At 39.7% G+C, this 14906-nt stretch overlaps 1 protein-coding gene across 3 annotated transcripts in view; it reads left to right on the top strand.

Annotated features, from left to right (window-relative positions):
* The window catches only part of CACNA2D3 (calcium voltage-gated channel auxiliary subunit alpha2delta 3), a 913092-nt gene that overhangs the window by 861814 nt on the left and 36372 nt on the right, over positions 1-14906 (top strand). For all 3 annotated transcript variants that reach the window (XM_059716157.1, XM_019495461.2, XM_019495460.2), the window contains exon 32: positions 12440-12515. In XM_059716157.1, coding sequence (XP_059572140.1) covers positions 12440-12515 — 76 coding nt within the window. The remainder of the gene's footprint in view (positions 1-12439; positions 12516-14906) is intronic.

The following is a 14906-nucleotide window of genomic DNA, read 5'->3' as shown; positions in this document are numbered from 1 at the left end:
AAGTGACCGTATGGAATTCTATAAGGCTATAGTAACTTTGGCTCCCAAAATCAGTATCTGATTCTGCCTGCCTGGCTTCTTCATAACTCCAAACACCTTTTCCCCCATTTCTTCACCCTTTTGTTGCTCATTTAAGGCAGTCTATGCCCCCAGGGCTACTCCCTTTTATTCTTCTGTGGGAACCTATTACATAAAGGAAGACTGATAGGATAGCACACCTGACCCCAGTTGTCTTTCTTGCTTAGTGCAGGGGGGACTAAACCCGATGATCCTGCAAGCTCCTTTACAGCCCCTAACAACTATGAATTTATAGGTCGAGCCCCATTCTTACCAGCCACTGGAGTTAAAGTATGGTGTTATCCTCCTTAAAAGGATGTTGCAGTTGGTGTGCTCTTTTGTACAGGCAGCTCGTTCTTTTGAGACGGAATGAATTCTGTGCTTCCCTAGGGCAATGCAGCTGTGCAGTACTGTAATAAATAGCTAACTTGCAAAGGCAAAATTTAGCACTTAGTGAATAGCCCCAAATCCTGGTTGTCTGATGGTAGCAATCTATGCTCTGACAAGGACAGTGTTGTTTATTTACTTTTATATTTTTAACAGGCACCATAAAATGAAGTGAGCTAATTACTATTTCTAAAATTGGTTAGATGCTAAAAGGCCAAGAAGCAAAATCTTCTTTAATTCCAATTTAAAACCCAAGTCAAATGCAAAGTATAACATCCCACTTCCATCAGTCTTGCTTTTCGCTTGCATATCAGACTAGTGGCATTTTTAACAGGGCTAGTACTGGAAAATTCATGACATTGAGGAGTATCACGATTGACATAAATAAAGTGAAGGATCCATAGCTCAAGTGTTCCATCTAGAGTACAGTGAGAGCCAGCTTGAGATGGTTCACAGTTTCACTGGTGTTGAGCTCTGAGGCAATCAGAAATAATGAAGCCAACATCAAAGCCACTAGCTGATAGCAACTGAGTCGCATGCTAGAAGCAATATTTAAACACAATGAGACAATTATTTAAACACAATAAGCCAGCCATTGCAACTGCATTAAAACATGGGCTTGAAGCAAACTGGTATAATTGTACTAACTGAGCCACCTGCTCCTTCTGCTATATAGCAGATAGCACAAAAATGCATCAAAAAAACAAACATGCTTTCCTCTGTGATAGATGAGGTCTTTCAAAAGAACTTTTCTACCATTATAGAATGGAAACTTTTCTGGCTTTTTAATGAAAATGAACTGGGCATATTTTCATTGGAATTAACAAAAAAATTTACAAAGCAGCAAAGGATTAGGAGTATGAACTCGACATTCCAGGCACTGTTGGTGTGGGAGTGCAGCAAAATAGTTGTTATAAATGCGATGAACATTACGCTTCCTGTTACTATTGTTGTTATGGTGATTGGGTTAGGAAGCAAGTTCTTATCTGCCTTTGTACCCTCTGGAATCTTGCTCTGATGATTGCCAGAGGCATGCTTTCTTTCAGTTTTCTGCTTATGTGTTAGCTACCTTCCAGCAGGTGTGAGTGCTGTAAAAACTTATCTGAGCTGTTTATGCTCCTCAGTCACTTAGTTGGCAAAGCGCTGGCTTCCATGATGCCTGTACACTTTATTGACATCCCTGTTTATTCTGCGGAGTACATTTCTAACATTTCTCTTGAATCTATATCTCTGGAGTGGCAAGACTGCAGTGTTCCACCATATCACTAATTCTTGCTGTCAAACTAAGAGCCCAGTCCAACAAAGGAATGAGATGATCTCCCATGGGAGGCTGAGTTTCCTCAAGTCAGCTGACATTTTGGGTTATTAGAACGCTAAGCATTTGCAGGATCTGGCTGAATGCATTGGACATAAGGGAATATTTCTCTCTGGCCTCATTTGTTTGCACCATGAAATACAGTACTTGCGAAATGCATTCATGGCAGTTTGGCTTTTAGTGTGAGGCCTGAAATGAACGTAAAGATATATACTTAATTTTTAAACTGAGCAGCACACGCCTGTTATTTTTGCCTGGATACTTTGCTTTCAGGAATATATTTATATATTTTTCCATGCACGGGGTCCTTCTACAATAACATGACGTGCTGTCTGTTTTAAGTCCTTAGTTATCAAAACAGTATATATTGTACATCCTGTACATTGCATACAATCCGGTCATTAAAAAGCCTTTAAAATATGTTACCAGCTGAGTTAACATGTACAAATGGAAGGAACAGAACTGATACAAACCCTAAAGGTTCAGTGTTTCCTGGTACTGAAACAGTGTTAGAAAGAAAAACTCTTATCAATGAAAAATCTTTGCTATGACACCTAATTTGTAAAAATAAACCATAGCTTTTTGTAGGATTTCATGACACTTTGAATTTACAATAGTGTGAATTACTGTTTAATTGGTGAAAGAAATTCATACTGTTTAGAAGTTTAAAGAGAAAAATAAACTTCAGAGAATAAGGAGGTCAAGGAGGAATATGGTTATTTATTATAAAACTGAATAACACCAGAAGAGAAGTCTATTCCAGAGAAACCTAGAACAAAACCCCCAAAACCTCCAAAACAACAGCAACAAAAGTGCCCACATTCTCAGAAGAAAAAGTGAGTAAGTATTAAAAGAAAATATGGCAGCAGCAGCATGGTATATTTTGTTCTTGACACTTTTTTTTCTATCAGGCATTCCTCTGGCCCACTGCAGGAATGGCCTTTATGCCGTTTTTAATCATTGTGTCAGAACAAAAGACTGAAGTGGTAGATCCCTAGGTTCCAACTTCTGCAGATATTAAAGCTCATTCTAACAATTTCATGTTGATTTAAGAGCTCGTCTTGTTGTTCATCCTTCCAGCTTCATTCATTTATCCTGAATTGTGTGCTTCCTCACAAATAATACAAGCTGTCTGCACTCATCCAGTCTAGTAGATTCCAGCCCCTTCACTTATGTGTTCAACACACATAGGGACATATTCTTTTTCTCACTCTTTTGATTTAGTTATCTTTAGTGGAAATTCTCTAAACCTTACAAACATTTTGCCTCCTAAATATAATCCTGTTCACTTAAAACAGGCGTGTCAAAGATACAGCCCAGGCTGGATCTGGCCCACAAAGCCCTATTGTCTGATCCGTGGTGCTGCCTCTGGATCTTGGATCAATCCCACATCCTGCATGCAGCATGCATTTATGTGCTGCATGTGGTGTACAGGGCTCATCTGGGGCACACACTGCACACAGCATGCATGTCAGACTTGTTTTGTTTGTCCAATGCATTCACAAATAAATGACTCTAGTCACAAGTGTGGGAAAGGGTGCTGCCAGACTGACAGACATAGAATATATTGTAAACATAAAGTAAAACTAAACATGCATTGGCATTAGCAGATTTGACAGAAAGTAACTTTAGATATATATGTTCAGATTCAATATGTTCACGTATCTCACAGGAATGACCCTGCATGCTGGCTCTGGTACATAGGGCCAATCTGTGGGCCTAATCTGGACTGGCCCCAGATCCAGCATGCAGGGCTAGTTCAGTGTGGGTGCGGCACAAAGCTTGTGCCCTAGACTGGCTCCATGTGCCACACACAGCTGCATGTGGCATACGAGGGTGCAGCTGGCACACTTAGTGCATACAGTGCACAGGGCTGGTCCAGGGCACAGACTGTATGCAGCATGTGGGGCCTGTGTGTGAAACTGTTTCAGCCTGCAGACTGGCCCCACACCCATCATCTGGCCTTGCAGTGCCACATGAGTTTGATACACATAGCTTAAGAAATTCTGAGAGCTTTGGAAAGTGACTTGCAAAATGACAAAGCATTTTGGAAGGTGAAATATTGACGAAGTATAACACTTGGGTTAACAGCAGGGACCCAGGTTTTCCATTTGCCGCAGAAAAATGTAGATTTTTCTCCTTTAAAGTGTAACCCAGGAGGTACTCCGAGAAGTACCCCTTCTCCAATTGAAAGGATAAAAGCAGGTGCACAAGCACTGTGGGAGGTGTAGGGAGTCTCCTCCCCCTATAGAGCAGAGCTAGATCACCAGTGGGGACTTAACTATATACCTTTTAATGAGAGAACAGTCCTGGGAACATAACAGGCATAAACCAGGGGATATAGGGGACACTACTATGCCCTGAGGGGGCAGGAGTCAACAAAGGTTAGACACTTACAATCATAGACATATTCATCCAGTTGACAAAAGACAGGGTTCACAAAATATAAAACACAAACAGCAGAACAAACAATACTGGTTGGCGAAATATAAAAGACACAAAATACAAAATGTCAAATAATAAGGAATATAGGGCCTAGGTACCTGGAGGGGGAGAAAGGGAGAAAACACAATGACCCCTTTCCACTGCAACAAAAATTTCTCCCTGTTATTTCACTCACCCCAAATCACCCCAGCTGGGACTTTAACTCAAATCTCCCACATGGTAGGCAAAAATACTACCACACAGCCACCAGTGCTGGCATTATGCTAACTTGCTAGGGGTCTTGACCTTCCTAGAGCCCCGGCCTCATGTTGAGCTGCCTGGCCTCTTATTGGAGGAGCTGGAAGCAGAGTTGGGAATCTCTCAGGTCGCTGCTCAGATCCTTGCTGGAGCTGGGGAGCCTGTCCTGCTGGCTGCAGCCTCTCGTAAGTGATCCGGGAGCCCAGCGGGGAGCCTCTCCTGCCGGCCGCACACTGCGCTGCTGAGGGTCCAACTGCTGCCTGCAGGTCCCACTCCTTCAGGTGCTTCTGGGGCAACTGCTCTCACCCCGCTGGTCCAGCTCTTGTCAACTCTTTGAAGCTCCTTCCTTGTGGTCCCTCACTGGTCTCCCTTGAGTCAGCCGTGCTGCCCCTTTTATCCCCGTCCAGGTGACCCAGGGGGCCAATCAGGGGACATGGAGGATGAATCTCTGGGGCCTGATTGGTAAGGAAAGGGAATCCCAAATCCTCCAATCATCTTTTACCCCTTCAAAACCCCTGGGCCAAATCATTACCAGATTGGTCAGGAAAGGGAATCCCAAGTCCTCCAATCATCTTTTGCCCTTTCAAAACCCCTGGGCTAGGTCATTGCCAGCTAGCCCGTCACAAAAGAATCACAGATTTTATACTTAGAAGGAGAAAAACCTGGGAAACTGTGGGTTTTTCCTTGCAGGCTGACAGAGTTCCAGCCTGCAAGGGGCTGCTTGGGGCTAGAGGGATGCAGGGGGCACCGCATGCATGTGCGCCTGCACACATGAACATGGCATCCAGGCAGCAGTGAAGAGCAGCTCTCGCAGCTCCCTCCAGGTAAGTCTGTGGGTGGGGAGGGGCACGGGCAATGTGGTGGAGGGGTGGGAGCGCACAGGCAATGCTGGGGGGGGGCACATGCCCCCTGATTTTTGTGCCCACAGTGTGGCATGGGCCTGGACCAGACCAGCTCCAGGCAGGAGCCACCTCTGCAGCCCAGTGGGTAGGACGTGGCATGGAAGGGAGCACTGTATCACCATGGCTGCCAAAGTGAGGTTCCCCCTGCCTGCCCAGCAGCAACAGGGGCCAAAACTCCACACTGCTGCTGTGCCTCTGCTTGGCGGCCATGGCATTGCAGCAGTCCCTCCCACTCTGGCTCTCACCCATGGGACCGTGGAGGTGGCTCCTGCCCAGACCTGGTCCGGCCCAGCTGCAGCCCTGCACCCTGCTATGGGCACAGAAATCTGGGGGGCACGTGCCCCCTGATGCATTGCCTATGTCTTCTGCACCCCCACCACCACATAGCTTGTGCCACCCCTAAACCCCAGACGCATTGCCCAGGCCTACACTCTCCCTTCCCCACACACCCACCCTTTTCCTCATACACTGTGGGGGCAGAGTACTCAGGGAAGGGGGCAGCAGGTTAGGAGTCAGGGGCACCAGCGTGGCTGGGGATGCTGTCAGTCAGGAGTGAGTGGCACTGGCAGGCCCAGGGAGCTGTGGGTTGGGAGTAAGGGGCAATGTCATGGGCAGGGACAGGGCACCAGTATATCAGGGCTGTTCAGCACCACAAAGCCGGGGGCGGGGGGTACAGCCACAGCTAAGCAAAGGGGTCACGAGGAGCTCTAATTTTCCATGATTAAAAAAAAACTAAAATCAAACATCAAAACATATAGGTAGTTCAAATGTATTGTGTTATAATGATTGAGGCACCGGTAGACCTCCAAATGGCTTTAAAATTGTAAATACATCAATAAAACATTGTGTTCAACTGATACCTATATATAGATATCTATAGATCTATATATCTATATATACAATGGTGTTTCATTTTAATCACAGAAAAATGTGGAATTTGGGGGGTTTTAAATCAGAAAATTTGCAGTTTCCAAACAGGAAAAACCAGGATCCCTGGCTATCAATGAATTACCTACTCCCTGCAATGCGTACTAGCCTCCTAATGAAGCATATTTACTTGTGCAGCATAAGACATTTTGCAATACTTGACTATGATATTGCATTTTAATTCTTTAGAAATGTTTAGAGAAGATGTTAAACTGTGAAATTCATAAATCTTGTTTCCTTTAAATTAAGGCCTAGCTTTCTACTGTTTTTTGTTTGTTTTTTTGCCGGGAGGGGGGCGGGCGGTGGTTTGGTTTGGTTTGGTTTGGTTTGGTTTGGTTTGGTTTGGTTTTTTTGCAATTCAAACTTCTTAAAATTCAAGTGTCTTCTTTCTTCTACCTCGGTGCAGACAAGTGCTATGAGGTTACAGGCACAGTCAGGATGGATTTTCACTTTTTGAAGTGCAATTTTGATATTTTGGGAACTGATAGTTCTTATCATTGGTGATATGTTTAATTGTTGCAGGATCTGACCTAACATACACCCCAGATTTGTCTTGGCAAAAAAAATCAGTCATGGTGAGCAGACTGTCTGAAATAGGAAATATCAAATGAACTGTATAGTCTACATTATATGTTAAGGCCTCTTCACTTAATTATTAATTTTCAAATGAATTTCCTGCTGCTGAAAGATGCTAAATTAACAGCCTAGATGAATGGAGTCTTCTCATCATCAGCAGGTCAGATATAGAGCGGGGAGCAGCCATGATGTATCACTGTACCAGTAGGCCTCATGCATAACTTGCATACTCTCCATGTCTTCCCCTAATGATATTGCCAATAATAGGAGCCTTATTCTGAGTGTTTGAATTTACCAGGTGCCTATTGTGACTTGTACTTGGTAAATTTCCATGGCTTTACGGTAGGCTGTCTGCTCAGTATTTTACCCTTCTGGCCGTTACTGCTTATAACTGAATTTGGGGCTGATTTAAAATTTACATCTCTGTAAATTTTACTACCAGTTTTGTACAGTGTATTAAGGTATGTGGCAATACCTTTACCCAGCTAAGAAAGGCCCCAGACATGTGCACCGTGTAAAAGAGTCCTTGTTCTGTATGCTAGAAATAGATGGTGAGTTGTAGGTTTTATAAATGTTATGTTTTGCAGCATCTTGGCAGTTAGAAATAGTTGAGCTATTTTAGCCCTTCTCCTAAGACACAGCCCAAGACATGTGATGACAAGTTATTTTTGTCAAGGGCTATCATTTATTTTTTTATATCTATATAAATGAACTTGGTGGTGGTGAAAGGCAGTGTACTCATGGCCACGAACACTAAATAATCTATTTGTCAATGGAAAAGGTATAAGCTGGATAGCATCAGTGCAGGCTTCTTTATTACTGTCCAGGCTGTTATCTACAGATTCCACCTCTAGGCTAGTTTTCTCTCCATTCTCATTCAGTTCTGGCCCTATGGCTGAGAACGCCAGCAACAATGCCAGCTGGGGCTGAAGATGTAAATCTCTGTCCATTACGACTGAAGTGAGACTCATCAGCTCATTTCCCATAGACTGCTGGCTAGCCCTCCAATGGTACCTACTCAATCATTACCTGTCTGGGTACAATTTCTTTTCCCAAAACAGAGGTTAAATTCTACAACTCAGTACCAGCCCTCAGACTCATCTTGGCTGCCCCATAATCAAATATTTACCATATTGATTTATGGTGCTTCTCCTGTCAGGTAACTGCAAAATAATAGTTTCTTCAATACCACTGAGATGAATGTTTACTCTTGGAATTCTGTATATGAAGCAAATGTAATGATAATGGGATCACAATTAGGTGATATTAAAAGATAAATAAAACATATGTGCACAGGGTAAACCCCATAAGCTAATGCTACCCAAAGTCAGCATTTTTTGTTTGCTACATTTGAGAAGAAATTAGTGGGACAGGGTTATTCTTACTGACAATTATCCAGCTACCTTTCTTTCATCTATTTCCTCCTTTCTTGTAGAATTCAAGCTTATGTAAGTTACAAGACAGAATATTATGTTACAAGATAGAATGTTATATAAATGACATTGATGTTCAACATTTCTTGAATTGATGACAGAATATTTCATTTTTATTCTTTTGCATATCTTTTAACTAGTGTAATTGAGACTGCTAATATTTTGCATTACAAAGTAGAAGGTGAAGTATATCCTGAACATCTAGATGAAAATTAGCTTTTGCATCTGTTAATGCAATCTGGGCTGCTTGTGATTTTTAGGTCAGTTCCTTTGCATTGGATTTTTGGTCTACTGCAAGCATAATGCAACATGCAAGACTTGTGTTAGCAGTATCAGGAAATTGACTATAACAGCATTTCATAAAAATACGTTCATCTCCCAAATGTATATATAACAGAAGTGCACATTTAGTTGTTGAAAATTGGTTTTCCATTAGATAAAGTTTCTTACATATATTACATATCTGGCTTACATCTGATTTTGAAAGCAGCTGTTTTATAGACTTCAGTGATGATCAGCAGGTATGGAAATGTGAGTGGTTAACAGTGTGGTGATGCCATAAAGGCTCAGGCATGTTATCTCTAGCAAGGAAAAACCTATTGAAGTGAAGTGCTGTAGTATGCTATATCAGGGTTGGGTTTGGCATAAGTAGATGGGCTTAAATTTAGATCAGAGAGAAAGCAGGCAATTATCATGTCCTTTAGCTATAATCAGCGGAACAGGATACAGGTAGCCACAAGCAGTTATTTAAAAGAGTTACACAATCACTTCAAAAAGGGTAATAATCTGAAAGTCTTTCTTTTTGAAACATTTAGTTAAATCTGTTAACTGTTTAGTTAACAGTTAGTTAAATCTGTCTAAATGAGAAATGTGAAAAAGCACATTTTAGAGCATCTTAACCTGACATTATCATTAAACCAATACTATACACAAAATTATTGTAGCATCTTAAGTCACTACTTCTACCACAAATACTATAATATTTTTGCAAATGATAGCATTACGTGACTTTTTATTTTCTTTAACATATTTTTAAGAGTAAAGGCAACCCACTTCATTCATGAATGTTATAGAAGCCATTTGTATTGAACTGTAATATCTGTTTACAATGAAAAAGAATTACATTCCTGAATTGTTTCAACATGTTGCAGGGTTTAAATTTCTACCTGCTTACAGTCCTAATAGTATGACCATTGAAGTTAAAATACTCATTGATTCCCACTGGTGAAGAGTTAGCTTTAATACAATGGTTCCACAGTAATAACCTTGCTAACGTAATCTGCAAATACTTTCTTGTTGTTTGAATGTACTTTAAAAACACTTCAGTCAGATTTTCATGAGCACTGAAGATGGCCTCATGAAAAAGGAGCAAAATATTGAATGTATGCTGTCTGGTAGGATTCAATGGGCATTGTTGAATAACTCCTCATAACAAAGTGAATTTGTGCCTGGCCTTTATTAGGAAAGCTGTGTGTGTCATGTATCTCTTCTTCAGATTAAGTCATTTTTTTTCCCACCTGGATACGTTATCTGTGTTCTAAAGGAAATTGGCAAAGCCTTTTTTCTTGAACCAGAATCTTCAATCCAGCAACACTTTTAGATTTATTTAGAAAAGGCTAGAAATGCATTGGGGTTAGTAGAGGGTCAACCCAGCAATAACTTGTGCTGTGCTCTACTTTGATTTTAGGCTTTATTTTATGATTCTCTTTCTCTTCCATAAAGATAAAATACCCTTGTTGTCTTTCAGTGAAGTAAAATTGTGGCTCATTATGTAGTAAGGTTTAATTTTTCCCTACTGTTTATAATGCTTAGCTTCTTGTCTGCTGTCTATGCAGAATAACAAAATCCTCAAAGATCAGATTTCCAACAAGGTGGTTTGCAATATTAGGTTTCATTTCTATTTTTAAAAATTACTTTGTAATAGTTTCAATCTGTATTCCTGTTTTATTTGCTTTTCACTTTGAGATATTTTACAGAAAGAAAGACATTTTCAGTAAATACATTCTTAATGCTTAAGTGTTAATACTGAAAAAGAAAAAACAATAAAGATTAATTGAAGTCTAAATTGCAATTTTAACAGATGTCCTAAGTCATAGATAGTAATGCTATTTGATTCAATCCACTGTGCAGTATAAAGCAGTCCATAGATTATCCAAGTTATTAAGACAGGTGAATTTGAGAATATATTATACGATTTCACTTTTTAAATACATATTTAGCAAAAAATTATGATCAAACGCACCATGCAATTAATGAAAACTAAATTGAACACTATTTCACTTGCTAGTCAGAGACAGTGGGGTGGGGAAACATAGGGACACACTCCTTTGGCTTTTTGCATCAAAGAAATTAAAAACTGTAAACGGCCTTTCTCTGTTGCTTAACACCTGCTGACACCAATGGGAGTTCCAGGTGTGAAGAACAGTGCCTGGACTGGGAAGGCTGAGAAAGTGTAAAGAATATACCACATTGACTGGATTCGGATCATGGTTAGAAAAAAAACCTGGTGTATTTCTGCATGCCACAAGGGCAGCACAACTTACACCATGTACTGCTCTGTTTGTCTTGGCAGATCTGTGTGTGTGGATCTGGCTGTGGGCGTGATTCTGCCAAATATGGTCAGTGTGCAACCTACACCTATGTTTAGGTCTCTAGTTATGCGTTTGTCTACCACGTGCCTCTTTCTGCCAGTCCACAGGGCACTGACTTACTAGCCATTTTTTTACTGGACATAAATTGGAGTTAATAAAATAAGAATTTTCTAGCACCTGCAAAATGTTCCAGGATCCAAAGCACTTAGTCACTGGGTTCATGAGACAAACAGAAGTAGTGTGTAACTAATATGTAATACTTGAATGATTTCTCAGAAGCTTTCAGTGACAATTTCAATCACAAATTAGATCAGCCAAATTAAAGAGTGACAAATCAGTACAGATTACATTTTGCAGTTAGGTTGCACACTTCGTGGGCTGCAAAGCAGAATGCCTCTTGGTGATATGTCAGGAGCTAGCTCTTGTGCTCTGATAGGCCACTTTGGCATTCCTGCATGACCTAACCAGAGAATAATATGCTTGTTAATTCACTTAGAGGCAAGATATACCTTAGAAATATGTTAGAAAATACACTCCATCTCACACTTTTATAAGTTATTCACATCCAATTATATTCTCTCAGGCTCTGATGATGAAATAGTTAAATGGATATATTTAATTTCTATCAGTAACCTTTTGTTTGAATGCTTTACTGAATGAAGATTCTAATCATTATTACATCAGTCACAGATGGTAAAAGCCATCTATGTGAATGGGCATAACCAATTCATTGTTCTTATGGAGAGACAGTCCTAAAGAGATTATCACAATTCCACATAATGTTGAATGCTTGATTTTCTGTTTTATGATTTTCTGAATTATATCACAGATATGTAAAATCACAAATAGGCACAGAGCTCCCTATTGACTACGGCTCTGAGGAGGCTCCTCTGAGTTGTCTATTACAAAAATTATTACACATATTGAATATTTTGTGTCTGTGAAAAGGACAGTTATATTTCTTCTAGCTGGAATATTTCAACAGCTAATAGCCTGGAGCTTCAACCTTCCACTTCTTGGGAATCCATATCCATTTGGATGGGATAATCTGTGCGTGGATTTGCTAGACGTGCATTCGTGTCCCCTTGTATTTTGGGGAGTACAAGTAAATGTTGGTGCAAGTATTCCCTCAAATTCATAAGTTGGTTCATTCTCTGGAACAAAATTTTCAGAGTTCAGTCTAGAATCAATACATAGTTGTTTAAGCATTTTGTTGAATGTATATTTCCCCTTCTCCTCACGTGGTTTATCCCATCATCTGTTATGCTGTGTGTGTTCCCACCTCCACCCTGCTTTTTCTCTGTTCCCAACTATACTGTCATTTTGTTCCCACAGCCTGAAACAATCTTTACAACATTTTACAGTTTTTCTTGCCTTTCTTCTTCTTTGTCTGGAATGCATTTTAATGACCCTTTATTCCCCCTGCTTTTTTTTTTAATTTTTTTTAATTCTCCCCCCACTTTAATTTTAATTTTGCTGCCTACTTTGTGAGCAGATTGTTGTATTTCACAATTTTATTCTGGTATGTTTTCTTCTTTTAGTCAAGCAGTTTTCTGTTCTTCTCTGTAGAATTACACTTTATGACTACCAGGCCATGTGTAGAACAAACAGAGACAGTAGCGACAGTGCCCATAGCTTACTGGACGTAAGTATAGTTTACATTATGAGCACCCTTCCATGAAATCACCAAGACATTTTTTGCAGATATATATATTTATTTATTTATCATAAGCCCATCCTTTTAACTTGGAACTCTTATGACCTTTGCATTTATTATGCTCTCCCACTGCATAAGAAAAATGGTTCTGTATAAACAAACATAACGTCTTAAGTATTTACGGTTTTACAGTAGCTTTTCTCACTAGGACCATGAATGCTCAGGATTTGTCAGCATGGTCTATGTCCCATTAGGGAAATCTTGTTCAAAACTTCATAGATTAGCTGTAAATATTTGCTTTAGGCACAGATCTGGAATTAAAGAACTTCTATAATTAAAAAAAAAAGAATTTGTGTTTGGGGGCTTTTAATTATAAGGGTTTGGCTATTATTAAAGCCTGCATCTTAATGGATTTATACTTCATCAGTAAAGAACAGATTCCTCCTCTAACAGAGAATTTCAGTGACTGTTTAAATTTCAGTCCTCTAACTAGTTTGGTCAGCACGAGTCAGTACGTCTCTGGGTGGGTACCTGCTCACTTCAGGATCACATCCTTAATTAATTGTTTTAAAGATTTTTTTTTAAAGTAATTTTCATAAAGTTTTAAGGCTGGCAGGAATTGTTAGATGCGACATAAATAGCTAAGTTATTTCTTTTATATCAAAACAGAACTTAACAATAACATTAAAATAATGTTAAAAATGCATATAAACACAGAAAAAAGTAATTTTAGGGTACATCTACATGTCGCCCTGCGGCAACATAGTGATGCACTACGACGACATAGTGATCACATGTGTCTACACATGATCATTAGCTATCAGCTACATCACCATAACAGTGCACTCCCTGGGTATAGTGCACTGCTACAGTGATATAGCAGCAGAATTTAACCGTGAACCATGCACACGGTGGAGTAACCATCCGTACTGTACTGTGCTTTAGTACTTCCAACAGGAAGTACTGTTGGAAGTACTAAAGCATGGTGCTGTAGCAATATTGTTGTATGGTGATGTGTAGACACAATCTTAAAGTTCAAGATATCAACAGTCCTAAAAAAAAGTTATCAAATACCTTATTTTTTGTTTGCGTGTTTGTTTTGTTTTGGGTGTGTTTTTTTTAAATATTCCTGAGTACAATTATACAAAGTAGCGCTAACATTTCTGTGAGCATGGTGACTTAACTCTTTGAGTAAATATTTAAAAGTTTGACAGTAGCCAAAATAATCATATGCATTCTAAACATTGTCCTTTCTGTATTAAATGTTCTTACATACGTGCAGATATAGATTTATTATTCATACCAGTCTACTCCATTTGCCAGGAAAATCCCAAACCCACAAAAGTACTATATTCCCAGTTAAGTACAGTAAAATCCCTGTTATCTGGCACAAGTGTGGAGTGGGAGGTGCCAGGTATCTAAAAATGCCGGTTACTGAAGGGAGAGGGAGGGGGAGCAAGTGGGGGTGGCAGTGGCTTCATACAGAGCGACTGCAGTTCAGGATGGTGGGTGGCAACAGCCACATGTGAGCTTCCCATCCCCCCACTGAAATAGGCTGTTGTATGACAATGGAGCTTTGTCAAAATCAGTGTATTTTATGGAAATGTAGAAATTTTTGCTACAAAAAACATTGAAACAGATGGTTTCCATGTTCCTGTTTTTTAGTAAAATATTTTTTTCACTTATAATGCTTGATTTTTTTTTACTTTATTAAAATATGAATTATATAACCTATTGAATGTAATCGTTAATACAGTATCATAATATTTATTTTTTTAGTATATCAATTTTTCAGAATGAATATTTCTATGGTTTTAAACCTATGTGTTTCAGGCATTTTCAACCGCGAATGAAAACAAATTTTGAAATGTGCTAGACAATAGAAATTCTCTTTTCCAACAAGCTGCTTCAGGGAGTCATCATATCCTCCTTTAATCATCACTTACTCTTATTTATCTCTCTTATTTTTTCCATTAGTCAGTCCTTCCTAGGTCAATATTTTGTCTCAGGTTATATGCATAGAATAGTACCATTAGCTGTGGGTTCACTGGCCATCTGCCAAAACCCTTTCTCTTGCCTCTCCAAGGGTGCTGGCAAGTAATTGTTCTCATGCAAATTGCTTCTTAAGTGCCTCTTCTGTGAGAGGGCAAATGCTGCATAAAACAACCTCTATGTGATTAAGGTTGTTCTGTTCCACATAAGACAAAGGGAATGCAGGACAGCAGTCTCTTAAAAAACCCACCTCATAATTCAGAGACAAATCAGTTGAAATCAATATTCCATTCTTAATATTTTTAGTTGTGACTAGCTGATGTTTTTGAAGAACAGACATCAGTAAAGTACTGGTTCTTAAAGCTAACTGTACCTTAAAGCAGCATT

The sequence above is a fragment of the Alligator mississippiensis genome, chromosome 12 (assembly GCF_030867095.1).
Source record: "Alligator mississippiensis isolate rAllMis1 chromosome 12, rAllMis1, whole genome shotgun sequence".
Lineage (NCBI taxonomy): Eukaryota > Metazoa > Chordata > Crocodylia > Alligatoridae > Alligator > Alligator mississippiensis.
The sequence above is the reverse complement of the archived record's forward strand: the minus strand, read 5'-3'. Positions and strand labels throughout refer to the sequence as shown.